We start from the raw sequence: 25,956 nt of genomic DNA, 5'->3' as shown, positions 1-25,956 counted from the left end.
CACTGCAAGGATGTCACATGTTCAAATACCAATAGCAATAGCAATAATGCATACGTCCAACGTGGTTCCAGTAACTAATAATTGAGGGCGCAAAGCAACGCCACACCTCGTTTGATCCAGTGGCGCTGCGGCTTGCTAGACGGAATTTCAATAGATACGACATAATTGGTGGAATGACCCGTAGTAGACAAAGTGCCTTAGAAAAAAAAAGATCATTACTCACATCGCAACTCATCGATAGATCGCATGTGCTTACCAGCTCTAGTAAGGGTCTTATAAACGGGACACACGTACATACCCGTTTCGGGAATTTTGCGATTTTCCGCGGGCACGAGATGAATAATCGGAAATTCGGTATAAAGTTCCTTAGGTCGCGATTCGGCCAATTCGGCGGCGTCGCCGTTCCACGAAGCGCCCTCGAGAAACAGTCCGCGTATGTAGCAACCGTTCTCGGGCCGCGTCGCCAGCTCGGCGGCCGTCTCGCGTCGCACGACGAAATCGAAGCTAATCGTATCGATCGATATCACGGCTTTTCGAGCGTAATTCTGCAGCGTTCCGGTGAGAAAAGCCTGCGGAAAAAAGAACCCGGAAATCCAGAAAACGGACGGTATTCCATCGTCGATCCATTCCTGTATGAACGCCATACGAGCGACGAGATCGGCGACCCAAGAGGCAAGGGGCTTTAGGGACGGATACGCTTTGGCGGCCCACAGCGCGGGAACGGCGTTGTTGTAGAGACTGTTCGCCATCGTTTCGAGTTCTTGCGACATGACGACGAGACCCTTGAGAGCCTTCGTGAGATCGCTGAGCGTGCGACGAATGACGCGAAGGAGACGATTGTAGCGGATGAGCTCTTGGACGAGAACGGTGTTCATCGATTCTTCGTATTTGACGGGGTATTTTTTCGAGATCGGGTCCAAGTCGATGGGACCGGGGACCTTCTCAAGAATGCTCTTCGACGTCTCTTCGACCACCTATAGCGAGAAAGAAAAAAATTAAAGATTTAATAATTTAATAATTTTTAAATTGCTTTTTTTCTTTTTACCTCTTCCATGGAACGACCCGTTCCTCCGCTCGATTTCGGTTGCAGTTTGACGAGCCCATTTAGCAAAGCAAACGTCTCGTTTTGAGCGAAAGTAATGTTGGCGTTGCTGTGCAGTGCGAATATCTCCGGCGTATCATTAATAGGAAGACTCTTTATGTACGCCACGTAGGCCTATATCAAGAAATAAAAGACCTTGACCTTTCATCGATTTTCTTTACTTACAGCGTGCTCGGAATCCTCCTCCAGCTGATGATAAATCCCCGATTCGGAGTAAACGTGCTCGGGATTCAAGATGTCGGGATTGTAGTAGCCTTCGAGGATATTCATAATGCAACGCCTATCCCAATCGTCTGTCACGCGCCCGCCGTAGTTGATGTGTCCAGCCGTGTATTTCAAAACCTGAGGGTTTAATTCAAAAAGTTTGGCTATGAAAACTAAAATTAATAATTTGATTTTTACCTTATAGGGAACGTTTTGGTATTCGTCGAGAAACATCTTGAGCTGGCTGATGCAAATGCGCAAGTCGCCCGTCGTGAATTCGTACGGTATGTTGAAGCCGAGTGCGCCGAATTTGCGCCGTTCCAACGTGACGCCGTGGAAGAGACAGAGAGAAAGCAACAGAGACTTAAAAACCGCACTCTATAGGGGAGCCCATGAATATGACTCGACAACGAAGACGGTCTAAGCCACGCACCTTGGAGCACGAGTTGAGAAAATCGTCGTTGAAATTGGCGAAAGACTGAAGCAGATTGGCCTTGATTCCGCGCGGCGGCTCCACCGTCATCTTCGATCCGTTCTGCAGAATCGACACGGGAAATTTCGGACTGGGCATACTCGTCAACCAAAGCCGAAAATCCCGATGAACCTTAATTAAGCGAAAAAAATCTCCAAAAAATAAACACACAAGATCACGTCCCCAATTTACCTTTTCTGCATCGATCTGCTCGACGAGTCTTTCCAACGACGGCATCCAGCTCGGCGACAGATGACAATTCTGAAAGAAAACCCACTTGCCTCGCTCCATGGCGCTCTTCATCATCGCCTCGGCGCGCGGCCCCTGTCCTTGTCCCAACGATATCGCCGTCAATTTTTTAGAAAACTTCATCTCCTCGGCGAACTTGTACAAATCGGCGGCGGGATCGGTGCCGACGGAGAGGACGAAAATGAGCGGACACGTCGCCGACGAGTCTTTGAAGGCGAGAGATAGATCGGCGGTTTGGGGCTCGATGAAACGCTGGCCCAATTGATCGGAGACGAAGTCCTGCATCGCGTTCGTGACGCGATCGGCGCGAATGGAGCGGAGAACGAGAAGCTTTTGAAAGGCGTTCAGTCGATCGTTGAGGGAACCCGGAAGCGGTTCGCGATGGGGTTCGTCGCTGTCGAATATCGTTTTGAAGCCGGCGACGTGTTCGATGAAGTCGTCGGCGAACGTGACGAAATTTGGCTGAGAAAAGAGATTTTGCTTTTTTGGGGGGCCCCAATCGGAAGAATCGTCGTCTCTATTACCAGCGAAGGCAAGGTGAGGATTTCAGACCAAGATCTTTGCGATATCCAATCGGGAGACGGATTTGGTAGATCTTTCGGAGTCGACGTGCCTCCGGCGATGAGATGACGCCATTCAGCCTACGATAGAGACTCAGAGTCCGCATCTCTTTTCTCCTGTACCTTCTTACCATGTCGATTTTGTTTTCGTTCATTAGAATGCGTGCGCAGAGGAGAAACGAGAAGAGAAGCTTGTGTTTCTCGAATAAACTTCGGCACACGTTGCTGTAGAGACTGAAGGTGAAATAATCGTTGATGTTCGAAATTCGTTCCGCAACGTCATCTGCAAGTTAAAATTCGAATTTTCTATAAGATGATTAGATAGGAAATACCTGAAGCTTCAGCATTCGATATAGTCCCAAGGAAAATGCTGATGAACCACTCCAACGAATACTGATACATAGGATCGATGTTCGCCTAAAGAGAGAACGTATATCGAAATAAACAGATGAATAGAAAAACGATACCAGATCCGTTACGCAGAAGAAGAGAATCTGCGTTCTCACAGCCACCGGTATATACTGACTTCGCGTCGTGTCAATATCCTTTTCCGTCTGCTCGGCGACCGCCACTTTCGCCTTGATCTCCTCCGACTTCGCCTTCGACTTTTCCAACGTGTCGATCAAGTCCAAATCGTCGACAGGCGATCCTTCGGAATTCGACAACTTTTCGAGAATTTTATCCTCGATTTCCTTCAACTCCTGTCGCATTCGCGCATTCGAAACGATGAGCTGATTCTTCGCCTCCTCCAAATCGGGTCGCTCTTCGGCGACGGCGAGCGCGAGCATCTGATCCTCGAGACCGCTCGGCGAGAGCGTAAAATTCACGAGCGTCACTTTCGTCGACACTTCGGGCGTGTAGTGGGGATTCGGCAATTTCGTCGTGATGTACAACTTGAAGTCGTCGTGATAGGGAATCGTCGAATCGCCGAGCTTAATCACGACGCTGCCCGCCTGCTTGAACGTCTGCTTGAGAAGAATCGGCTCGAGCGCCGGATCGAGTTCCTCGCCGACGTTCTCGAGCAGGCACGGCTTGCCGAATCGAACGGCGTTCTCGAGACTTCGCAAAAAATCGCGATCGGTTAATTTCACGACGTCCAAGCCGTTGTCCTTCTCCAAGTTCTTCACCCACTTATTCGCCTGGCCTTGGGGATCGATGAAGAGCGGCCAGCGACGCGAGAACTGAACGACGACGCCGTTTTCGACCGACAGGGCGTCGCGCGGCAAACCGGCAATCTGCCAATTGCGAATTTTCACCGGTTCGCCGAGTGTGCGAACGAGCGACGCCTGATCGTCGTGCGGCACGCCGTACTCGCCGAGACGCGCTAGCCACTGCGAGACGAGCGCGGCGCGGAATTCTCCCGTGAAGGGGCCGAGATACGCTACGAAGCCGGCCGAGACGAGAACGTCGCCGACGATGTTGACGAGTTCACTGTCGAACGCCGTCACCGATTCCGCCCAGCGGATTTTCTCGTCTTTGAGACCGCCGATGAGTTTTTCGGCGCGGCCCAGGCGTGCCGAGCAGAGGTCGCATTTTTCGGTGAGATCCTGTTTCTTGGCGACGCACTCTTCGTATTTTTGCTTGAGCGTCGCGATGCCTTCTTCGACTTCGCGTAGGCGAGCTTTGGCTTCGTTGAGAAGCTTTATCGTTTGGTCGAGCGACGCCTGAGCGGCAGCCAATCGTTCCTAAAGAGAGAGAGAAAAAAACGTTTATTTGCTACTGACTAATTTTTCTTTCTCACTCGTTTCGGTGCGACTCCTCTCGCGACGAAATGATACTTGTGCATGGCGCGAACCCACTGGCAAATCGACGTGCACGCTCGCGACACTTTGGCTATAGCGGCCGGCTGAAAGTCATCGTTATCGATGTACGGCTGAATTCTTTGAATGACAGAATCCGGAATGTTGTCCTTGTCATATTTGAAGAGACTCTCCAAAAACTTCGTCGGATCTTGCAGCAGAGCTTTGCCCGGCTCCCAATAGTCGTCGATCTTGTGCCCAAGTCGTTCCTTATCCTCGACTTTGCGCGGTTTCACCTCCTTCATTATCGCAACGGCTTCGATGACGAGACGCACGCCCGGAGGCGGTCGCATCAGCGCGCGAACTTCGACGACGTCGCTCTTGTTCAACGACTTCAAACTGGCGACGGCGGCGTCGAGCGCCGGCAACGCTTCGCTGAGATCTCGTTGAGCGTCGTCCGCAATCGCTTTCGTCTCTTCGGCTTTCTTCGTCGCTTCCGCCTCTTCGACTTGAACTTTGCTCTTCGTCTCGTTCGCGATAACGGAATCCTTCTCGATTTTCTCCATCGTCTGTTCGGTTTCGACTTGCGCTTGCTCCAGCATGGGACGCATGCTTTCGAGTTCCTCTTGCAGTTTGCTCACTTCTTCGGCGGTGCTAAGCAGCTTGTCGAGACCGCTTTTCGTTCTGGATCGAAGTTGACTTATCGCCGTCTTTTTGAGCTTGATTAGCTTCTGAAAGGTTCCGAGCAATTCGAGATAGCTCGTCGGCGTCACGTAGTTGTGTCGAGACAACTCGGCGAGGAAACGTTTCGACGTGGTGCTGACCGACTGGTGAATGTCGACGCACATGGACACGAGACCGTCGATCGACGTTCCTTCGTCCAAATCGGTGATTTCGTGGAGAAACGTCGACGCGACCGACTTGAGCGCTTCGTCGGGCCACTCGGAGAACCAATCGATCGTGCAGCAGTTGACGAGCGACGGAAATTGACGCAGACGAGCGCGAAATATTTCTCCAATAGGACTAAAAAATTTTTCAAATTTTTAACGTATTTATTTATTTATTCATTTTTTTACCTCATGCAAATGACGACGTGAATGTTGGAGCGAACGCGTTTCGTGTAGGTCGAAAAGAGATTCGCTTTCGTCGGCTGAAGTCCGGCGTCTTGAACGACGGGCTTCATCGACAGATAGATGTTGTCGAGTTCGTCGAGAGCGTAGATATTGGGAACGTCGCCCGAGTTGAGAATGTTGTTAATGTCTTCGAGAAACGATTCGCTTTTTATCTAGAGATAGATAGCGAGTGTGAGGGGGAGAGATGTCGCGCTCTCTTACCTGTGTGTCGCTGAAGAGAAAAACGATTGATCTATCCTCGAGACCTGCCTTGAGCATTAGCCCCTTGATGTCGTCCTTCCACTCCGCCACGCCGTAGTTTTTCGCGAGCTCGATCTGAAAGCAATCGTACTCAGCCCTAAACAAAAAACAAGCAGACGTTTACGTTTCCTTTTTCCAACAGCAAAGAGTGGTAATAGATATAATCATATTCATTGGACCCCGAACGCGCGACCCTCGCCCTCACATGTGCGCCGCAAGTCGAGTCAAACTCTGTCGCCCGCTCCCGCCGACGCCCAATAGCAAAGCGTTTCCCAGCGGCTGCCGAATGACGCGACTGATGCGCGTGACGTGCTGAACGGCGTCGAGAAAGAGCACGAGTTTCATTGGCGCCGTGCTCGTCTGATTGTAATCCTCCAAATACTCCTCGCACGTCGTCACCATTTTCGGATGGTCCTCTATCTCGCAATAGACTCTCGAGTCGGCGCCCGGTATCATGAAGTCGCCGTAGAAGACGGGCGATCGGGTCAGTATCTCCGCCGTCGAAACGGAAAACGTTTCGAATTTTGACGTCAGAAGTTTCTCGAACCAAAGCCGATCGTCGCTATTGACGAGACGATCCTGTATGACGCGACAGCACTCGTGGTACCAGAGTCGAACGAGATTCGGCACTTTTCCTTCGAGTTTCGTCGACGGCATCATCGCCATGCCTTGAAAGATCTTCGAGAGATCGCGCAGATTGAACGTGTAGTGCGACTTGGCCGGCGTCGGAAGCAATTGCGACGTTATCGTGTTGTAGACGGATATCGTCGCGTCGACGATACGATTCGTCAGCGCCGTCGAGTTGGGAAAGACGGCGAGCCAATTGGCGAGAATCGACGAGAAAATGCGCTGCTTGCTCGCGTCTTCCATTTCGACGAACGAGAGATGATTGAAGTGGCGCGTGAGACGAAGCGTTATGGGATTGCGACCGCCGCCCGGCGGGCCCATGGCGCAGATGAAGCCGATGTCGACCAACTTGCGAAATTGTCCTAAATTTTTAATTAGAATTTTTGAATTAATTAATTAATTAAAATGCGTTTTTTCTTCTTACCGATTGCTTTGCGATCGTACCACCCACCGTGATCCATCCACTGGCGAACCAATTCCACTGGAGGTTGAGCGCCGTACACTTCCAAAGCGGGCATGTTCAGATCATCAATGAAGAAGACGTACTTTTTGCCCAGTGGCGGTCCAAAGACGCCTTTACGACTAGAATAAAAATTATGAATCAAATGAGAAGCATTGCATGAATCGACATACCGTTTATCTAACTTCGAGTCGATAATATCCTGCGTCTGATTCGCACTCGTTCGAGCCGAAAACGTGAGAAAATCGGACAAATACTCCTTGGGCATTTTCCGCAGCAACTTCGCCGAAACGGTCAACGACTTACCCGTGCCCGTCGGTCCGACGCACAACACCTTCTTCCCGTTGACGAGCAACAGTTCAATAATCGCCGACGAACGAACCGTGTCCGTCGTCGGCACGATGACGTCGGCGAAACGCGTCGTCGTCAAGTCAACGCTGAACTCCGGCAAACCGTCCATCCATCCGATCCAGCCCATTTTTCGTCGTTTCTTATCGTCGTCCTCGTCGTCGTCGTCGCCTTTCGCTCGCGTATTGCTCGCGCCGGCGTCGTCGAAACGATAGTCGTAGACGAGATCGTCGGCGGGAAATCGCGTCGCGAGTTTCTCGTCGACGATTTTCGCTCGAATGAAATCGCTGAATTTTTTTCGTCCGTCGCCGTCGCACGTGCCGCCGACGGCCCAGACGAGCGCGAAGAGAAACCACGGTTCAATGAGTTTCGCGACGGCGAGCAGCTTGTCGTCGGCGATCGGCGGTTCGCCTTCGCGCGGGATGAACGGCTCAAAGAAGGCGTCGAGAAAATTGAACGTGCTGAATGCGAGATTGCTGTTCACCGTGGAAATGATCTCCTTGCAGTTGGCTCGGACAAAGTCGATAGAAGGCTAAAGTAAAGAGATACGAATTAGCCTTCCATGTAGAAAATATTTCTCTATGAGGGTTCAGTATCGTCAAAAACTCTTCTGATAAGGTACTTTCGTCAGTGAACATGCATTGTAAACAATAGATGTGGGTAAAGGACTTCTATATTCGTGGATTTGACGAAGGGTCCCCCTTTGGGGAAACAAAGCTGCGTTTGACCGATACGAGCTCAAAAAACGCGTTTTCTCGCGTAGAGAACTTCAAAAAAGATAAAAAAAAACCGACACTTGACACAAACCACACGGAAGACGGTGCTATGGAGGTTTATCCGGTGACAGAGGTGCCCCAGGAGCTGGGAGAGAGATGCGAGAACTAGGAAGGCGTGCAATGTTACACCCTTGTCAAGTGAGGAATGAGACGACCACCGGGTCATAGTGTCTCAAGCCTTGGGGAGTGTTGCCAATCTCCCTTCTATCCTAGCCACGAGCTCTGCTCTGCTCCATCTGATAAGTACTTGTAAACGCTGGCTATTTATACTCATACGCGACTAGGACCCTAAAACTGCAGCTATTCAAAATCAAAAAGCGCTTTGTTTGAACCGAAACCTTTGCCAATCGGCCGCAATCGGCCGCAAATGCAATTCTGACAACAAAAACGAACGAAATTTGTTGAAAATCAATTCAAAATGCGAAAAACGACAACGCACGTGTACCTACGTACGCAAGACACGCCCTGTCACGCTGCATTGAGCAACGCATGACGTCAATCATCGCGCTGCTACGAAATCGCTAATACGCGAAGTAGAAGCGATGAATCGGTCGCGAAAGGCATTATGGGTCTATTCTCAAGACATTGAGTCGCTATTTGGACGCGAAAAGCGAACGAAAACGCAGATACGGCAGTACGCTTAATCAGCAAAATCAAGGCGCTATGTCCGGTTCTATAACGGGCAAATGAAACGTGCGCTACACTTGATACGCAAACAATCCTACGAAAATGCTACGTAGCTAGACTATTCGACCCGTTTCTCGTCAAATTACCGAACCAACGGACAGCGGGATGCTTCAACTGCCAGAACTGAGCACGTGTAATTGATTAAAACGCGTCATTCGACCGTAAAAGGTCGAAATACACGTTCCTTTGACTTGGGAAACTTTAAGAAGGAAAGAACGTACCTCGAGAAATTTTTCAAATAGCGTCTTGAGCTTTTCCCTATGCGCTTTGATGGCTGATGGAAGCCTATTGAGCCAGCAGTGAACGAACGGGTCCAGACCGAGTATGCTGGGCTCGAGATAGACCATCCCGCAGCGGCTCACCGTCGCTGGAGACGCGACGGCCAAGTCCTGCACCTCAAAAATCATTCTCATAGGCTAGAAAGAAAAAAAAAGTCAATAGTAAATAAAGGCTGTCTCTACACCACCGTACTTCTGTCAGCTTAATAATCTCGCCGCTCGTCAAGCAGAGCTTCTTATTATCGTCCAACACCGTATTCATATTCTCGATCCAAATCGCGTCGACGGGCCCGTCGAAGATATACCAATGATAATCCTCGCCGCCGTGCGCGACGCCCTGTCGAACCAACGTCGGCAAAATCCCGTCGGTCCACTCGTGCGTCAACAAATCGAACTCCCCATACAATTGTCCCATCGTAATCGACTTGGGATTCAAAACGTACTTGTGAACCTCTTCGAAGAGCCCCCCGCCGGGCGCTTTCTCGCCCTTCAGCGACGTCATCGCGTCGCTGAGCACCTTGTAGCTGCACGTCTTTCCGGCGCCCGTCGGTCCGACGAGCATGAGCCCGTGCCGAACGACGGTCGTCTCGTAGAGCTGTATGCACTTGGTCACGAACCCGTCGACGTCCTGGAGTCCGAGCTTCCGCGCGCTTCGTCGCAGAGCGTCGTCGAGATTTCCGTAGTCGATCGACTGCTCCTTGACGTGGGGAAACAGATCGGAGACGATGCCGTTGAAGAGCTTCAAGTCGTCTTGGAGAAACTTGGGCACGTTGACGTCGCGTATCGCGCGCAGAACGATCAGCTCCTCGCCCATCGTCGCGCCGTGCTCCCGCTTCAGATTTCCCGCCGCCGATATGACCGTCTTAACGGCGCGCATGCCGAAGTCGTAGTGATCCTGCGAGCTCAGTTGCTCGGAGGAGAGTTTGAACGTCGTGACGATTTTCTTCGCTTGGACTTTGGCGTCGGAAAATCCGAATGAGAAGAGCATGATTTCGGCTATCATCGCGTAATCGGGCACCATCATGGCAACGGGACGAAAAAGCGCTTTGAGATTGTCCGGAAGTTCGGTTCGACCGGCGTAGCCGGGATTCATCGTGACGAAAACGGCGCACGACGAACGAAGCGATATCTCGACGCCTTCGAACATGAATCGATCGAGACGCTGCTGCTGCGCTTTTTGTATCGTCGTGATTTGCTGCGCGACGACGGAGAGCACTTCGATGTCGATCCGATTGAACTCGTCGAAGCAGGCCCACGCGCCGGCCGACGCTAGCCCCTTGAAAAATTTTCCCATAGCCATGAAATCGAGTTGATCCGAACAGTTGAAGACGACGCACTGAATGGCCATCGCTTTCGCCAAATCCTTCGTCGTCTCCGTCTTGCCCGTGCCCGCCGGACCGGCGGGCGCGCCGCCGAAGCGAAGATGCAAGGCGCCGGTTAACGTCAAATAGCATCGATCGGTCAACGGCGTGATGACGAGACGTCCAGTGTTGCCGAGATATTCGTATCCGTAGACGAATTCCGCGTTGACGGCGCGAATGAGCATGTCGTCGGACCAGTAGTAGCGCAATTGGGATATCCATTCGAAGTCGTTCGCACTTCGTACGTCCTCTTCGACCATCTTGGCGACGACGTCGCGCGCGTGGACTTCGATGACGATCAGCGCCGACATGATCATGCGAGCGATTTTCGTCAGGTCGCCGCGAACGAGTGCGACGAGATCGGCGAGTTGAACGAGAAGGGCGTCGTAGAGCTTGTCGAGTTCGTTCGCGTCGACCGATTGGGTGACCTGCGTCGTCCAGTACGTCTGGCAGCCGGCGATGACGACTTGACCGGGCCACGAAAGAACCCATTCGGTGCGGGGAGTCTGCGGGAGGGAGAATATCGCTATACCTACGTACGTATGTATGTATGTGCAGGGTTTTCTTTTCACCTCTTCGTACGCTTCCAAAGCGTCGCTGATGATTTTTTTTATGCTGCCTCGCATGACGCGCTCCACTTCTAATAGCCAGTCTTCTACGTTGCCTCTCGGATACAACTCTTCGCTGAACGGAACGACTTCGCCTTCGCCGGACGACATCGAACTGATGCGAAGATCGTCCTCGAATTTCAGCTAAAGAGAAATCCAATACTGTATCCCTTTTTCTTTATGGAGTTAGCTCGATTGGGATCACGTACCCGTGCAATGTTTTCAAAGCATTTTCTCAAGTGAGGCTGCACGGCCGTCGGATCTTTGGTCTGCGACAAAATCTCGAGTAATTCTTCGTCAGAGAGAAAGTAGAATCGCGGAAAGGCGGCCCGCTTCGTCTCCAAGTACTCGCTCAAGCCTTTCTGCACTTGCTCGAGCAATTTATTGCACTCCTTGAGATTCTCGAGCAGACGCTGATCGGGACAGAGCTCTATGACGAGCGGCGTCGCCTTGGCCGAGTTCATCAGACGACGCCATATGCGATCCATTGTCTGATATCGTTTGCTTTCGACGGGCAATTGCCTATTGATGTCATCGGAGCTGAAAATGGGCTCTAAGTAGAGCCACGAACGCTGGCACATGGCGAGCTCGTCAAGAACATCCTAAGACACAAAAAGAAATCGAGACAACTTATATAAATAGAATATTATCTATGTTTACCTGAGTGAGACGAAGTTTCTGCTCCCACGTCTGAATTCTCGTCTCGAACGGCTTCTTGTACGGCGAAAACGACATGGATTGCGTCATGACGATGTGATCGTCGAGCAGCTGCGTGCAATCGTCGCCGAATCGCACGATGTAGGTGCCCGTCTCCTTGTACGATATCACTTCCATGCTGACCGGCTCCCATTCCGCTTCCATTTTATCGAGAGCCTAGAGAAAAACAGAAATCGAATACCCCGAGAGTCAGCTTACTTTGGAAGAGCGCACACCTGTTCAATAGAGAATTCCTTTCCGGCGACTTCGGCGACTTTGGCAATGACGTCGATATACTGATCCATCTTCTTTTCGAGACACTTCGCCAGGGTGAGAGTCGCCTTGGGAATAACTTGAAACCCGAGCTCACCAGACAGCTAAAAAACCACCATAAGGAAATCTATATATAAATTCGTATTATAATCGTACCTGTTCCCAGTGCCTGTTTCTCATGCCCGGGTTGCGCAGACCTTGAATGAGCGGCACGTATGGCTTGAACGCTTCGATTTGCTTCTTGACGTCCGAGGCGACGTCGAGACAGCCGGGAATGTCGCGAAAGTGCTTGACGCACTTGTGAACCGTCTTGTAGGCGTTGGAGAGATTCGACTCGAGTAGCTCGGCGTCGATGTTCGTCAGCGAATCCTTCATCCAGCTCTCGTGCCAACGCATCCAATCCGCGGCGGTCAGCCACAGATTCTTAAACGGTTCGAAATCTCGAACGAGTTTAGCCACTTTGTCATACTTAGAGAAAAAAATAAAATATTTTTAAGTACATATGAGTTCTTTACCTGAGTCACGGGCATTCCGAAGAGGCGCTCGCGCTGATTGTAGAGCTGCGCCAATTGCTGGCACTCCTTCAATTGCTTGACGACGCGTCGCGCTTCGACGCTCACCTCCGCCGCCTTCTTGATGTCGACGTGCGCGCTGAAGCCGGCGACGGCCATTTGAAGCGAATCGAGTCGATCTTCGAAGGCGTTCTGATCGTTCGTCTGGTTCTTTCGAAAGCGCTCCTCGTCCTTGTCGAGCATTTCCTGAGCGGACGCCATTTGACTTTCGAGCTGTCGCGGCCAGCCAATCATCGTCCAACGAGCGCTGAAATCCTCTTGGGATAGATTGTAGTAGAATTCTTCGATCAGATCGTAGTCGACGTTGGCCTTGTCAGCTTTTTCCTATAAATGGATAACGGTTAAAAGATAGACGTCCACGTATCCTTTCCTTGCCTGGAATTTCTTCAGGACTTCTGGAATCGTTTTCATGAATTCTCGCTGTTCGACGAGATCCTCGATGCTGTTCGGCTTGTCGAACAATTTCTGCGACATGTCGCGGAATTCTTCGATTGCCTGTGAACGACATTCACTCCCTTCCCCTCCCAATCATTTCCTCTTCTCTTACGTCGTCCGCTTGCTTTCTCAACTTCCTCGCCAACGTCTCGAGCACCGCCTTGGACAATTTCTTTCGCTTGCCGCTCAACAGCGTTCGCGTCGCCTCGCAACTTATGTAAAACGGACCGATGGTTATGTGCGACGGAATCGACTGCTCGAGACGACTCTTCTCCGCCAAATGAAAATCGATTTCCGCTTTGATGTCGGCCGCCGTCATTCCCTTCGGCTGACCGTCCTCCGCCTCCAAATCCGACTCGCTTCCGCTCTCGTCGAATTTCCTAAAAAAAAGCGATAAGGGCGCGTCTTTGATCGTCGTTTCCCGCCCCACTTGAGATACTCCTGGACGTCCAGTGTGGCCAGTTCGAGAAACTGTTCGTATTTCTTCGCGTACGCTTGAAGAGGTATCAAGGCTTGACGCACGGCGAGATGAATCTGCTCTCGTCGCTCTTCGACGTGGGGCTCGTGGGCTCCGACCGTCTCGAGGAGCGGCTTGCCCGTCCAAAACAGGTCTTCCATGACAAGCTAGTCAAAAGAGATCGATAGAAAATCAAGGACGCGTCGTTATTCTTACGCCTTCGAGCTGTGGAACGCTTTGTAGCACGTTGATTCCCGTGTCGAAAACGGCAATGACGATCTTTTCAAAATCGCCGACGGGAGTGCTATATTGAATGCCGTTCGTTTCGACGTCGATTTGCAAGTCGAGAAGAAACAACGAACTGCGCTTGGGCCTAAAAAATAAATAACCAAATAATAAGAGGAGACCTTGTCCTGAGATGAAGATAAATTCTTAGGTAGATATTACTTGAATGGGCTTGATAGGAGGTCGCCTGGCCATTCCATGTCCGGCTTGCAGTCCATGACGCTGCTCGACGCATCGACCATCATCTGCGTGAAACCGTCGAGGGAGTTCAAAACGAGATAGCGCAAGGAGTCCTAAGAGAGGATGAGAACAGTCGCGCTTCTCTACGCAGCTCTCTCTACCTGCATCATGAATTTGATCAGTTCCATGAATTTTTTCAGTTTCGAGTTGAGATAGACTTCCCAGTTTTTCTCCTGCATGTTGAACCAGCCCTTGCCGATTTCGCGTAGGGAAAAACGAACGGATTGTTTCAAGGTGGAGAGCCAGTTCTCGGTGCAGTACGTCTGAACCTGAAGACGTTGGAGAAATAAGAAAAAAGAGATTTTTTTCTTCGTCTCTACTTGAACGCAAGACTGCGTCTGCATCTGTTCGAATTCGTCGAGACGCAGCATCTTCGTCATGTTGCTGTAGAAGAGCGACATGGCGACGATTTTATTGCACTCCTCGCGAACTTCGCAAAGGGCCATGATCGCCTCTTTTCGCGTCAAAAACGACCGAAAAACGAAACTGTCCGACTGCATTTCAAACGGATAATCGGGAACGTCAGGAAAACGACCTAGAAAAAAAAACGAAAAATAGCAATGAAGTTCTATTGAGCTTTTGGAGGTTCGAACCCGAGGCTTTGTATTCCGGCTCGGGCTCGTCGGGAAGCGTGACGAAAGGAAAAGCCTCCGGCATCGCTTTCACCGTGCGATTGAACGTAATGCTGTTCATCGCGCGCAGAAAGTCGAGATACACTTCGCGACTCAAGACTTCCACGTAGTCAACAATCCTAAGAAACGTTACATTATATCATTATAACCGTATTCTTCTTACTCTTCCGAGTTCTGCAGCGATACGGTACTCTTTGCCTTGAGCAGCATCCGCTTCATCGAATCCTTATCCAATTCCTGCACGTCGTCCGTCGGCATGCAGTCGATGTAGAGATTATAGCGCAGCAACGCTTCCGTCTTCGCGCGCGCGCGAAACGCCGCTTCCACGCGATTGGCGAAATTCTCCGGATCCTCGGCGGCGAACAGCAGACGAATCCGCGGCACTTCGAACACCGTTTTATCGTCGTTCTCGTCTTCGAGACGAACGCGAAATAGATTCGTCGACGCGTCGAGATCGACGACGGCGACGTCTTTCCATTCGTAATCGACGGCGTTAGCGTTGCCGCCGTTCTTTTTCGCCGCCGCCGCCGGCAAAAGAGCCTTTCCCGGCGCCGGGCTCAAGTCGAGCCATTCGTTCGGCATGCGCGAATCGTATTCCGTGTCGTCGAAGACGTCGAGCGGAAGAAAGGCGGGAAACGCCGTGCTGACGCCGTGATCCTTGTCGGCGTTGAGAAGTTTTCGCATTGCGAAGTCGTTCAGCGGCGGCATGAGATCGTCGACGTCGACGCCGCGATCGGCGAGAAGTGCGACGAGATCCTTTTTCGCGAACGATCGCTTTTTGCGATCGATTTCGATTTTTCGAGGAATTTTGCCCGGGTCCGTTTTGAAGGGCACCTGCACTTTGGGCTCCCACGCCTTCTGTTTGAAATCCTGGGAGGAGGGAGGAGGATCACGTGGATTATTTATTGATTAATTTTTTTTATTGACCGATATTTTTTTCAGTGCCGTTGTCGGTCCCAATCTCTGTTTTCGAATTATTTCGGGCGCATTTTGAGGCGGAACGAACGTATTCACTGAGAACGATCATGCGAACGAGGCTAGACGGTCGCGTTGCGTCGTTTTACCTGAGGGCGTGTGCTTTTCTCTTGTCGCGATCCACGTTGTACTAGGTTTTGTTTTCGGTCCGCGGTGCGTGTCCTAAAAGAGGGTCTCGGTTCGTCAATGCGCTCTGAATAGACGGGCGATTACTCCGATAACGTGTCGAACGCCTTCCGTGGCGACGTCCGAGTAGTAACCGCGTCGTTTCTGGGACGAAGACGACGGAATTGGAGGAAGGGGACTTCGGGGGCCCCGAATCAAGTTTCTTCGCACTCGCGAAGCCGCCGTCTCCCGCGTCGACGTCATCGCAACGCGATCTTGCCGAAACCAGAGGAGAAGACCGTGCAGAAGACCAACGCTGGTACTGAAGTTGCTCCTAGCAACGGTAGTGAAAACGAGTGTAGCGTGCGCTGAGCTGTGACGTCGCCTCAAAAGTGGTAATCCTTCTTCCTGGAGCACGGCGCCCATGTCGACTTCAGCTACCCGACCGCTTCTGTTTGCAGACTACTTTTGGGTAGAACTTTGCTCGACTCTCTTTTCCGAAAAAAATACGTTCGCTCGCTAGGGAACCGATTTCACGTCCTTCGCCGGATTCGAGACACTTTGCACCCGACTGAAACAGGGAAAGCACACGTCGCAGGAGCTCGAAGAATTTCTCAAATCGAGGCAAGTACTAAATAACTCGAAGGAGGAGTAAAGGAGGGGCCCCCTTCTCCCCCTCGCTGCCGCAGCGAGTCGCAAATGCGATCGTACGACGAAGCGCCATTCTCATTCTGCTCGTTATACCGTTCGTGGGTCCCTTTTTGATATCCGGATCGTGCGAAACGAGAGGAGAAAAGAGGTCTGGGTAACGTGGGCGTGTACTGTACACACAGGGCAAAAATCGAGGAGAATTACGGACGGGAATTGACGAAATTGGCGCGGCAGTATCACGCAAAGGACGAGATAGGGTACGAGAGAGAAAAAAAAAACCGAAATCACTTGTTCGCACGCATTGAACGTATATTTAGCACGTTGAAGGCGACCTGGGAAGAATTGAAGACAGGTAAATCGCAGGGGAAGGGCACTAGACAGGCGAAGTCGAACACGCGAATAGTGAGAGTAGCCGTTTGATAAAAGCAAGAGATAGAGACAGAGATTGTATCTCTCTCTCTCTCTCTCTCGATCTCTGGGGTAGTGCGTGAAAAAATATCTACACAATAAAATTATCTTAAAAGCCGGACATTTGTATGTTTCTGCTGTGCGGCGACGTGGTCATCATAGGATGAGATTATATTATATATATTTATTTATTTGTTTATTTAGAAACGGAATTAGTTGGCAATGCGCATCTTACCGCCGCTAAGAAGTTCATTAGCGAGTTTGAGTCGGTGAAAGAGTTCAAGGAGAGGCAGAGGACAGAAAGAAAGAAGGTGGGTCGGGCGGGGCAACGAGAGGAATTGAACTGAAGTGAGAGGATGTGTGTGTGTGCAGAGCGAAGACACCGTCAAGAAATCTCAATCGTACAAGAAAACGTCGTACGACAAGCAAACTAGGGTGAGCGAAGCCGAGAGCCAAGGAGGTGACGGAAGCGAGGATTTGATTTTTTTTATTTCCCTTTAGAGTAAAAAATCGTACGAGAAGAGTTGTCGCGATTCGGATCACGCCGACGAGGTCTATCAAAAGATGCTCAATTTGCAGAAACAGAAGCAAATTGACGACGTAATGAGTGGAGCAGAAATTTTTTTATTAGAAACATTTGCTTCTTTGTTTAGTCTCAAAAGAAGGCCGAATCGGCGAAACAGAATTGTCAAAAATGCGGTCAGTCGATTAGGAATTGTTAAGTTAGTTAGTTGGGAATTTTTTCGTGTGAGACAGATACGCAATATCAAGATTCAGTTAAAACTCTAGACGAAGCGCGCGTGATGTGGGAAAGAGAAATGGAGATATGCTGCAACGTAAGCCAGTGCCTAAAACCCAGCGTGAATTTGTCTGAGAGTATGAGGCCCCCACTTTATGCACCTTCAGTACAACTCCTCTAATCCAGACACCCAATGGGACCAAAAGGCTTTGTTTCTTCTTCTAGGCTTTCCAAGAACTAGAAAGGGAGCGCGTTACGTTTCTCCGCGGCGTCCTGTGGCGATATTCGAATATAAATTCTCAACTAGCGGTAGACATCGACGACGTACGACAATCGCTTGTATTTCCCTTTGGGTCGAAGGACGAAGCAAAGTGTTTTCCCTCCCCTTTTTTTGTATTAGTTATACGAGAAGCTACGGCAACAGCTCGAGAGATGCGACCCGGAAGCGGACAACAATACGTTTGTCGAAAGCCGGAAAACGGGAAGCGAACGACCTCGTGAGGACGTCCTTCCCGGTCTCAACCTATTCGCTTTTGACATTGCCTCTTAGCTCCCATTGAGTACGAGAATTTCTATACAAAGTTGTCCATGTCGCTGGAAAAAAAGGTGCCGTCGACGTCGACGTCGTCGGGGGGATCGAATAAAATCAGCGGGCCTATTTCGTCGTTTTCGGCGAGAGAACTGCCGGAAATTCCCGTGACGCCTCCGACGGATCGACGAGATGGGTCTTCGACCTCATCAGCAGGTAAAAACTAGAATCCGTTAGTTCTCTATTAGGGGGCATACTGCATTATATTTTATACCCATAAGCACCTATTGACTTCGTAGGAGTCTATAGTATGGTCGAGAGCGGTAAGGGCGATTCGCTTACGAGCGGCGGCGATTACGCTCTCGTCGGATCGTTACCGTCTTCGACTTCGTCGTCGTCGCGTTCCAAAGTTCGATACGTGCTCGTCGAGTACGACTACGAGGCGCAGGGCGAGCAGGAATTGACCCTGCGCGTCGGCGACAAGATCGAGGTGATCGACATGGAAGACGAGACGTGGTGGAAGGGGCGCAGGGCGGACGGGCGCGAGGGCATGTTTCCGGGAACGTTCGTTTCGCTGTTATGATCTTCCCGTCTCCGTTGGACTCCGTCTCTCTCTCTCTCCCTCTCTGTCTTTTTCTCTCTCTCGGACTCGATATCTGCAAGCGTTCGAGGGGGGCTTCTCGTTTTTGTTATTTGTCTAATCGCATCTTCGTTTCCCTTTTTTTTTTTGTAAAATTTGCTATGGGCGTAAGAACATACGCTTTGAATGAGACATCAAAGTGCTTTGCGATTTCAGCGAGGGATTAGTAGTGGCCCTAGTCAATTTTTCCTAATCTAGCACTACAATCAGTCATACGTGGATCTAAGTCTACGCCAGAAACGCTTCACCTTACTATACGTAGATCATTACCTCGTAGTATGCAATAGAGGGGATCACAAGGCCGGAAGAACTTGTCAATGGAGCGCCACACACCTTAGATTCTTGACTTCAAGCAAAACGCCTGGCACGCCTGCTACAAAAGCTTTGTATTGATACACAAAGTATAGAGCGTTCTCCACTTGCATACCCTGTTCTCTTCGTCAACGAGGAAGTTTCCCATGGTTTGTACGAGAAGTCGGAAGTTGGGTCTTGCTTTAGGACAGGCATCCCAGCATTTCATCATGACGTCGTACCTGCTCAACTCTCTCATTCACATGATGGAGTCGATGCAATTCCTTACAGTTCGTTTGGACAGGACGCTGGCCTTTGCAGTCGCTTTCCGCTTTTCAGATAAGTGAGCAGTTCAAAAACGGGAACACTTTGATAAGGACTGTGACCTAAACGATATTTAATTAATCAAAAAAGATTACCTAATATAATCATCGTTACCGAGTGCTGTTATTTCCCACAACACTATTCCATATGACCAGCTTATAAAAGATAGAACTTAGAGAGTTACCAAATGGCATTTGAATCCATACCAGTCACTTGCATACGTGAACTTTGATGTATTGGATTCGAGTGTTTCGAGAGCCATCCATTTTACGGGCAATGCTTCCTACAGGTGAAAAAATTAAATGGCAAAAATTTTAGGCTTGCAAATGCCGAAGCTTTGGTGGGGGACATAGTACGAACTGAAAGGCCCCTTATGTACTAAGAAATTGCGGTTGACTAACCTGTCCGGCCTGGCTTCTGTAATAGTCATAAAGAGTCAGATCTTTTGCAAGTCCAAAGTCGGACACCTTGAGGCTGTCGTCTTCGAACACGAGAACGTTTCTGGCCGCCAAATCTCGATGAATTACCTAAGGGTCAAACACAGTTGTATTAGAAAGAGAAAAGACTACGTTTTTTATACACTACGACCTTGCTTTCCTCCAGATAGGCCATTCCTCTCGCAATATCTCGACCAAATTTGTAGATTTTCATATCCGGCAATACCGCTTTCCTTTCGCAGCCCTCCGGCTGATTGCACTTGTACAGATAGTCCAGAAGAGATCCCTTGAGCGCATACTCCATCACAATCATTGGACATCCTATCAAAGTATTGAGATTTTAAAAAAAAATAAATTAAGTAGGTTCGGGCGTTTACCGTCGTCTCCAATCGTATAACCAAGATGTTCAATGATATTTTTGTGGCGACCGATTTTCATCATCATACCGAGTTCTCGTACGAGATTAGCCGACGCTTTGACGTTCCTCCCTATAAATCGGTTTCCCAATCAAAGCGTCGGTCAAATCAGATTTGAGAATTAAATCTTACACCAGCCGCCTTGCACTCTCTTCACAGCGACCAGCACACGGCTCTCATCTGTCGTCCATTCAGCCAAGCAAACCTGTCCATAATAGCCTCTACCTATGATGAGATATATAAGTTAGGCAGGCGAAAACGTTGCTTAACGCTTTTCTCATTGCCTAGTTCTGCCTTTAGTGTCAGAGCTTCAAAAGGAATTGCCTCGTCGCTGAGAATTAGAGACTCGAATGACTCAACGCCTCGACGAGCTGGTGAAGGTACAGCCACTGGCAGTCGCTCTTCGATAGGCTTCGGTTCTACGGTCCTCCAATGCCCATTGGCATTCTTCTTCTTTTTGATGATCCAAACACCGAACGCAAAGGCGAGCATTAGAGTGATGCTTAGAGGCGTTGCAATAGCCGGAAGAAGATACGAAGAAGAAGAAGAAGCGGAAAGAGAAGGGGAAAGAGTCTCCGAGTCGATGGTACTGGGAGACGAAGTTCGAAGAGGAGGAGGAGAAGAAGGAGAAGAAGAAGATTCTATTTCTTCTTCTCCTTTAGCTGTCGTCGAGTTTGCTTGCGTCGAAACTGGAATTGTCGAAGTCGACGACGGCGAAAACGACGGTTCAAAATCAAAACTAATAATCTTCTCAATTACGTCGCCGCCTTTTTTGTTTTCGATTTCAATGCGACACGCGTAATCGGTTTCGAGCGATCGATTCGTCAAAACGAGTATCGACGCTTCGAGCGACTCGAGACGGGGGCCCCCTAGAGGACGAACCTGGTACGCCGAAAAGGGATCGCTTTTCTCGCTCTCCCACGCGACGGGCACGAGATCGGATCCCGGCGACCGATACTGAAACCATCTCACTGTCAGAGGAACGCCTTTGCGCTTCGCGACGGCGCACGGCACGTCGAGAGTGTCGTCCGATCGACCGAGCGCCTTGAAGTCTCGATAGTCGTAGAGCGACGACACTTTTCGCGGTTCTGCGACGTCGACGATTGCAAAAGCGAACGACGCGTTATCGGAGACGGAACCGGAGAGGTTGTGACGAACTGTGCACGTGAAAGATTCCGGTTGACGCGACGGCGCCATTTTGTTCGGTTCGAGAATCAAATGGCTTCCCGTCGCGTTTTCGACGACCGATATTCCAGCGGATGACGGCGGCGAATCGATCACGACGCCGTTTTCGGTGAGACGCCATCGAATCGTGAACGAATCGGAAGGGCTTTGTTGTTGGCACGTTTTTGCTACAGTGACCAAGTCGTTTCGACGAACGAGGACGCTTCTTTCGACAGTGGCCTTATCTGATATCAAGCCTAAGGAAAGAAAGAAATAGACACTTCCACTTCCACACTTTTAGACAGTTTAGGCTGGAGGTGCAGAGGGAAACTGAGAGTAGAGGAAGGCAGGCATGTTTTGATTAGGATGCTAGTGCTTAGGCATTTCTACTTGTAGATTTAGCCTCGGTATGCGCGGGGAGCCCCCTTTTGGGGCAACAAAAAACGCTTCGCGCATTTTCGCCGACGCTTTAGCCCACGGCGATGAGTCACCTTCTTGGCTTTGGACTTTTGTTCCTCTGCTGAGGGAAGAAAGGAGAGCGGTGACGAGAAAAAGAGGGGTTTTGCAGCCCATCGACAGCGACCGACTTTGCCAAACGAAAAGGACGGTGCGCGCTTCAAGTGTGAAAGTAGAAATCGATACGAGGAAAGTCTCACCTTTCCTTTCGCAGTCTCGCACGTGTAGGAGGCGGAAACGCTTTCCGGATTCGTTGATCTCCCAAGGACCATTTTTTTTTTGTGCGCACGTTCCGCATCACTTCACGCCTTATCTCTGTGTGTATCTTCATACCGTTGACATGGGAGGATTTTTCTTTCCTAAACGGACTGGTTCAGAGACTGTCTTAGTGTGTCATCAATAAGCACAGTGTATTATAACAGAGAGATGGTTTGGCCGCCTAGCCTAAGTACTTGAAGTGCAAATATGTGCCGTGCTTTGAAAAACACGATTCTTAAAATAACGTGAAGTGTGATCTATAAGGCATTGAGACTTCCACTCCTTTGCCGTCTACACTGATGTTGACGTCACGGTCTTATCCTCGACAGTTGGACTCTCGCCGCAATTACTTGCATAGCCGCTGGAGACGGAGCGTTGAAGCCGAAGACCCTGTCTCTTTTAAAATATTATATTTTTACGGGAATCGTACACCTCAGGTTTTTAGAAATGTACCTCGTCTTTGATTTTGTTCAGCCTAACAGCCAGGGTTGCAAAATCTGGTCTTTCGCCGGGTTCCAAATTCCAGCACTCTTTCATGAGAGAATAACTGCAGTAGAATAGCAAATAAATAACAGAACTATTAAGGATAGCTTTTAGATCGTTTACAGTTGGCGACAGCATTTTTCAGGTTTCTGTAGCGTGTGTCCAGATTGAAGCTTCTGGATGAGATCCAAGGCAGCAACACTTCTGTACGGCTTTCCTCCTAATAAAGGTCTTTCCAACGATAATCAAGAGTTAGTTGACTAACCCATTGAGGCAATTTCCCACAACACAATGCCAAACGACCAGCTAAGGAAACACAGTAAGTGATTAGAGGAATTGATTTATTGCGTGCAGGTGTAGTTACGTGTCCGAGCGATGAGTAAATTTTAGCTCTGTCATAGATTCTGGTGCCATCCATCGAAAAGGCAGTAGTTCCTGCAGAGTGTATTACTGTCGTTGCTACTACACTTGCTAATAGAATTTACGTGGCCGGAGACGCTTCTGTAATATTCCAAATCTTCAATGTCCTTCGATAGTCCGAAATCCGAAAGTTTCAGCTTCTCGTCTTCAAAGATGAGAACGTTGCGAGCAGCCAAATCTCGGTGAATAATCTAACGAAAAAATCTTTTAGCAAACAAAACGAATCTCAGGCGCGTTTTGAATCAGTGTACGTGGTTCTTTTCCAGATATGACATGGCCTCTGCTATCTGCAGTCCATAACTTGCGACTGTGAAATGGAGCAGTGACGCTTCAGGAAGTGGTGTTTTTAGAGAGTCGAGATATCTAAGCAAACTTCCGTGCTCAGCGTACTCCAACACGAGACAATAGCCATAACCTGATATATAAACAGTGCAGTTTCTATAAAGCATTTTTTTGATGAATTACCTTCTTTCATGCAGTGTCCAAACGTTTGAACAACGTACTGGTATGCCTCTTCTTTACTGAGTTTTTGCATTATCATGGTTTCTGAACGAAATCGGGACTCTAGAGGTGAAAGAAATTGTTTAATTAATAAAAAGCGATAAAATCAATGTGAACCTCCTCTCCGAAGCACTGTTTTTACTGCAACCTTCTGACGCGGCTGATTTTTCCCACAATAACTTCCGACGTACACGGTTCCCATGTGACCTTGGCCTATATGACATACACTGATTCTAAGACTTCAAACGGAGTAATTAAGAATTTGCCTATGACGTCAAAAATTTCCAAATTTTCAGACTTGATTTGCCAAGGATCGTTCTCGACTGATTTCCACCCCCAGACGTTTTCTAGTGTCGAAAACGGCGTGTCTCGCTTTCTTTTGCACAGGCACAGCAGTCCAGCCAAAACGAGCAAAACGACGCTGACACCAGCCGCTAAACTGGCTTTCAAGATCAAAGACTTAGATGACGATTTTGTCGGCATAGCAACGGACAAAATGACATCTCTCGTCTTTTGCTGCGCGAAACGCTTTGAAGACACGACGCACGTGTAAACGCGCGTGTCTTCCACAGCCGGATTAATAAACAGTATCGCCTCCAAAGGCGAAACGATTTCTTGATAGGATATGCTGGCAGTGACTTCTCTCGTAATTGCTTTGCCGTTGTACTTCCATTCGACTTTAGCGTACGTCTTCGTCACGTTGCTTACTTTGCACGGCACTTCTATAGGCATTGTCGTCGAATCAGTGACGTAGTACGTTGAATTATTTTCTGCGGGACTTTGGAAACGAGCAGGCGGGAAGCCCGGTTCGACGACAATAATTTGAACGTACTTTCGATTACATCGTCCTTCGCCCAAGTTTGGACAGCACGAATAGTTGCCCGTGTTTTCTCTCGCAGCATTATTAATATTGAGTTTGGTGACGCGACCTGCTTCTCGCGACTCAACGAAAAGGTTCTTGGTCATCAAGCTGTTGCTTGAGAAGTGGATCCCAATCTCAATGTTTTCAGTTTCTGAAAGCACTCTAGTCCATTTCAGAAGCGGCATTGCGCCAACAGAACTTGAGAGTTCACAGTCAACGGATGCATTAGACCCGTGCGCTACTTTTATTTGGGCTCGATTGTGGTTCAATACGATATGAGCTACACAAAAAGACATATTTAATGAGCAATTTTTTGACTTATTCGCTTACCTGCCGGCGAAGTAACAACGAGAACGTCGTACCATATTTGCTTTCGAATGGTTCCATTTTTCGTGATTTCACAAATAAAACGTTTTGGCGTAAGTCCTTCGGTGCTTCCCCTAAGCGTTAGTGATGCATTGCTATCATTGATCCGATCCTCTGTAATTTGGTAGCGTAAATATGGCTCTCCAGTCATCAAGGTTTCGAGAGAAGTAGTCTTTGTCGAGCCTTGAGGATGACGAGGATCAGTTACCAGCCAACGCACTGTCTCGCCTTCATTGCCGTAACACAGAAGCGTTCTCACAGGTATGTCGTTCAGAGTCTCGTTGTACTCCTTAGTCATCAAAATCAACTCTGCAGAAAGAGAAAAAAACAAAATGATTTCGCTGCCGCGATCCTTAGACGTTTAGTCTAAAATGCGACAGCCTACACGTGCGCAAGACGGCCAAGGAAAAAATTAATTCGATCCGATTAGGCACCGTGGGGAGTCGATCAGCGCGCGCATAAATACAAGAAGTCCTCTAACAGCCTCCACCAAAATTACATTATCTTAGTCTCGTGGAGAACCAGCGGTCGTCTGGTTTCCTTCTATCTGGTTTGAGTAAGGGAAAACACTAGAGGGGTAGAATCAACAATAACTCAAGTCCGCTGCAACAGGCTTTGGTGCCAGGGATTCACCCTCAAACAGCTACTGTACAGTATCGGTACCCGCGACGGTGCGCGCAGGCCGATTTGTTCGTCGTACGTGGTCGGACCCTCGCAACCCAATTATTGTCAGCCCTTCCGGCCCCGCGCGTGCTGTTTGTTACACGGTACAACTATACTGCGACGCGTCTCAGTATACACTAGTAGGATTGCTCACTGAACACGAGCCGAGGCACAGACGAAGACTGCTTGAAAAGAAAAGCGACGAGCAGCAGTAGAGCTGGGCGCGTTCCAGGAAGGAGACGAGGCATGACTGGCATCGCGTCGATCGATGACGGGGCCCGGGAACAAGGTTGCGCGTCGCACGTCCACTGAACTTCCTTTCAGAGACTGGGACCTCTTTAGCCGAGTAGAACGCAGTAGATGCGCGAAACTAAATAAAAACATAGTTCCCGACTCACGCTCATTTGCACAAACGCCTACGTTGCAAGAATGAATAAATAAAACGGCGGTAACTTTGGAGATCTTCGAACTGCGTGAATGCGAAGATGCCACTCGCATTTATCAGTTACTTCAGCGACGGCTCACAGATTTACATGCAGTGACGAAGGGTGACTAACAACCGCATGGTATTTTTCCTTGGCGTCTTCCCCAATTAATATGGAATTCATTGGATACTCTTGACGGATAACTATTCAGGATTAGTCTGTGCAAATCTACACTACACGACATCTGCAGCACACGGAGACCTGAAAATCGCAGCGTCCATCATGCAGCCACGTCTTACAATACTAAATACAGAATCGGCTTGTCGAGATCCCCAGGACAACGCCTTACATGTAACGAAGCCACTTCGCAAGATCCGGATCTAAAGTGACTAAACACACTCTTCATTCA

The 25,956-nt window shown here is 49.4% G+C and overlaps 4 protein-coding genes across 5 annotated transcripts; 1 reads left to right on the top strand and 3 right to left on the bottom strand.

The window, feature by feature from the left end:
• Positions 1 to 3: 3 nt before the first annotated feature.
• LOC136196330 (dynein axonemal heavy chain 1-like) lies at positions 4 to 15,851 on the bottom strand. The gene is made up of 37 exons (XM_065985860.1): positions 15,623 to 15,851; positions 15,499 to 15,571; positions 15,362 to 15,447; positions 14,598 to 15,304; positions 14,396 to 14,553; positions 14,123 to 14,337; positions 13,904 to 14,071; positions 13,725 to 13,855; positions 13,494 to 13,650; positions 13,251 to 13,444; positions 12,933 to 13,200; positions 12,761 to 12,880; positions 12,329 to 12,709; positions 11,970 to 12,281; positions 11,777 to 11,917; positions 11,505 to 11,717; positions 11,054 to 11,446; positions 10,809 to 10,988; positions 9,069 to 10,742; positions 8,819 to 9,013; positions 6,960 to 7,666; positions 6,751 to 6,908; positions 5,905 to 6,688; positions 5,661 to 5,796; positions 5,403 to 5,611; positions 4,329 to 5,349; positions 3,055 to 4,272; positions 2,920 to 3,004; positions 2,719 to 2,870; positions 2,552 to 2,668; positions 1,971 to 2,489; positions 1,740 to 1,910; positions 1,505 to 1,684; positions 1,268 to 1,444; positions 1,046 to 1,216; positions 257 to 974; positions 4 to 196 (listed from the first exon to the last, which is right to left on the bottom strand). The coding sequence occupies exons 1-37, from the start codon at positions 15,776 to 15,778 to the stop codon at positions 75 to 77; spliced, it is 12,567 nt and encodes a 4,188-aa protein (XP_065841932.1). The 5' UTR covers positions 15,779 to 15,851; the 3' UTR covers positions 4 to 74.
• A 25-nt stretch (positions 15,852 to 15,876) lies between these two features.
• Positions 15,877 to 18,636, top strand: LOC136196322 (proline-serine-threonine phosphatase-interacting protein 1-like). 2 transcript variants are annotated; one of them, XM_065985852.1, is made up of 13 exons: positions 15,877 to 15,986; positions 16,038 to 16,138; positions 16,348 to 16,422; positions 16,483 to 16,517; positions 16,778 to 16,884; positions 16,946 to 17,008; positions 17,075 to 17,173; positions 17,227 to 17,272; positions 17,330 to 17,409; positions 17,538 to 17,636; positions 17,713 to 17,809; positions 17,863 to 18,057; positions 18,141 to 18,636. In XM_065985852.1, the coding sequence occupies exons 1-13, from the start codon at positions 15,939 to 15,941 to the stop codon at positions 18,422 to 18,424; spliced, it is 1,329 nt and encodes a 442-aa protein (XP_065841924.1). In that variant the 5' UTR covers positions 15,877 to 15,938; the 3' UTR covers positions 18,425 to 18,636. The 2 variants fall into 2 exon arrangements, with proteins under 2 accessions (XP_065841924.1, XP_065841923.1); XM_065985851.1 differs by having other exon boundaries at positions 18,123 to 18,636.
• On the bottom strand, positions 17,839 to 21,803 carry LOC136196313 (uncharacterized). The gene is made up of 12 exons (XM_065985837.1): positions 21,770 to 21,803; positions 21,605 to 21,699; positions 20,234 to 21,370; positions 20,082 to 20,174; positions 19,911 to 20,021; positions 19,685 to 19,854; positions 19,498 to 19,623; positions 19,303 to 19,379; positions 19,211 to 19,251; positions 19,062 to 19,158; positions 18,909 to 19,014; positions 17,839 to 18,854 (listed from the first exon to the last, which is right to left on the bottom strand). The coding sequence occupies exons 2-12, from the start codon at positions 21,684 to 21,686 to the stop codon at positions 18,816 to 18,818; spliced, it is 2,079 nt and encodes a 692-aa protein (XP_065841909.1). The 5' UTR covers positions 21,687 to 21,699; positions 21,770 to 21,803; the 3' UTR covers positions 17,839 to 18,815.
• A 147-nt stretch (positions 21,804 to 21,950) lies between these two features.
• LOC136196311 (fibroblast growth factor receptor 3-like) lies at positions 21,951 to 25,912 on the bottom strand. Its single transcript, XM_065985835.1, has 13 exons — positions 25,543 to 25,912; positions 25,277 to 25,492; positions 24,424 to 24,768; positions 23,498 to 24,373; positions 23,349 to 23,444; positions 23,196 to 23,294; positions 22,982 to 23,145; positions 22,796 to 22,921; positions 22,675 to 22,745; positions 22,576 to 22,616; positions 22,434 to 22,530; positions 22,281 to 22,374; positions 21,951 to 22,223 (listed from the first exon to the last, which is right to left on the bottom strand). Exons 2-13 carry the CDS (start codon positions 25,377 to 25,379, stop codon positions 22,119 to 22,121), a joined length of 2,217 nt encoding a protein of 738 aa, XP_065841907.1. The 5' UTR covers positions 25,380 to 25,492; positions 25,543 to 25,912; the 3' UTR covers positions 21,951 to 22,118.
• Positions 25,913 to 25,956: the final 44 nt, after the last annotated feature.

This window comes from Oscarella lobularis, chromosome 15 (genome assembly GCF_947507565.1).
Source record: "Oscarella lobularis chromosome 15, ooOscLobu1.1, whole genome shotgun sequence".
Lineage (NCBI taxonomy): Eukaryota > Metazoa > Porifera > Homoscleromorpha > Homosclerophorida > Oscarellidae > Oscarella > Oscarella lobularis.
The sequence above is the reverse complement of the archived record's forward strand: the minus strand, read 5'-3'. Positions and strand labels throughout refer to the sequence as shown.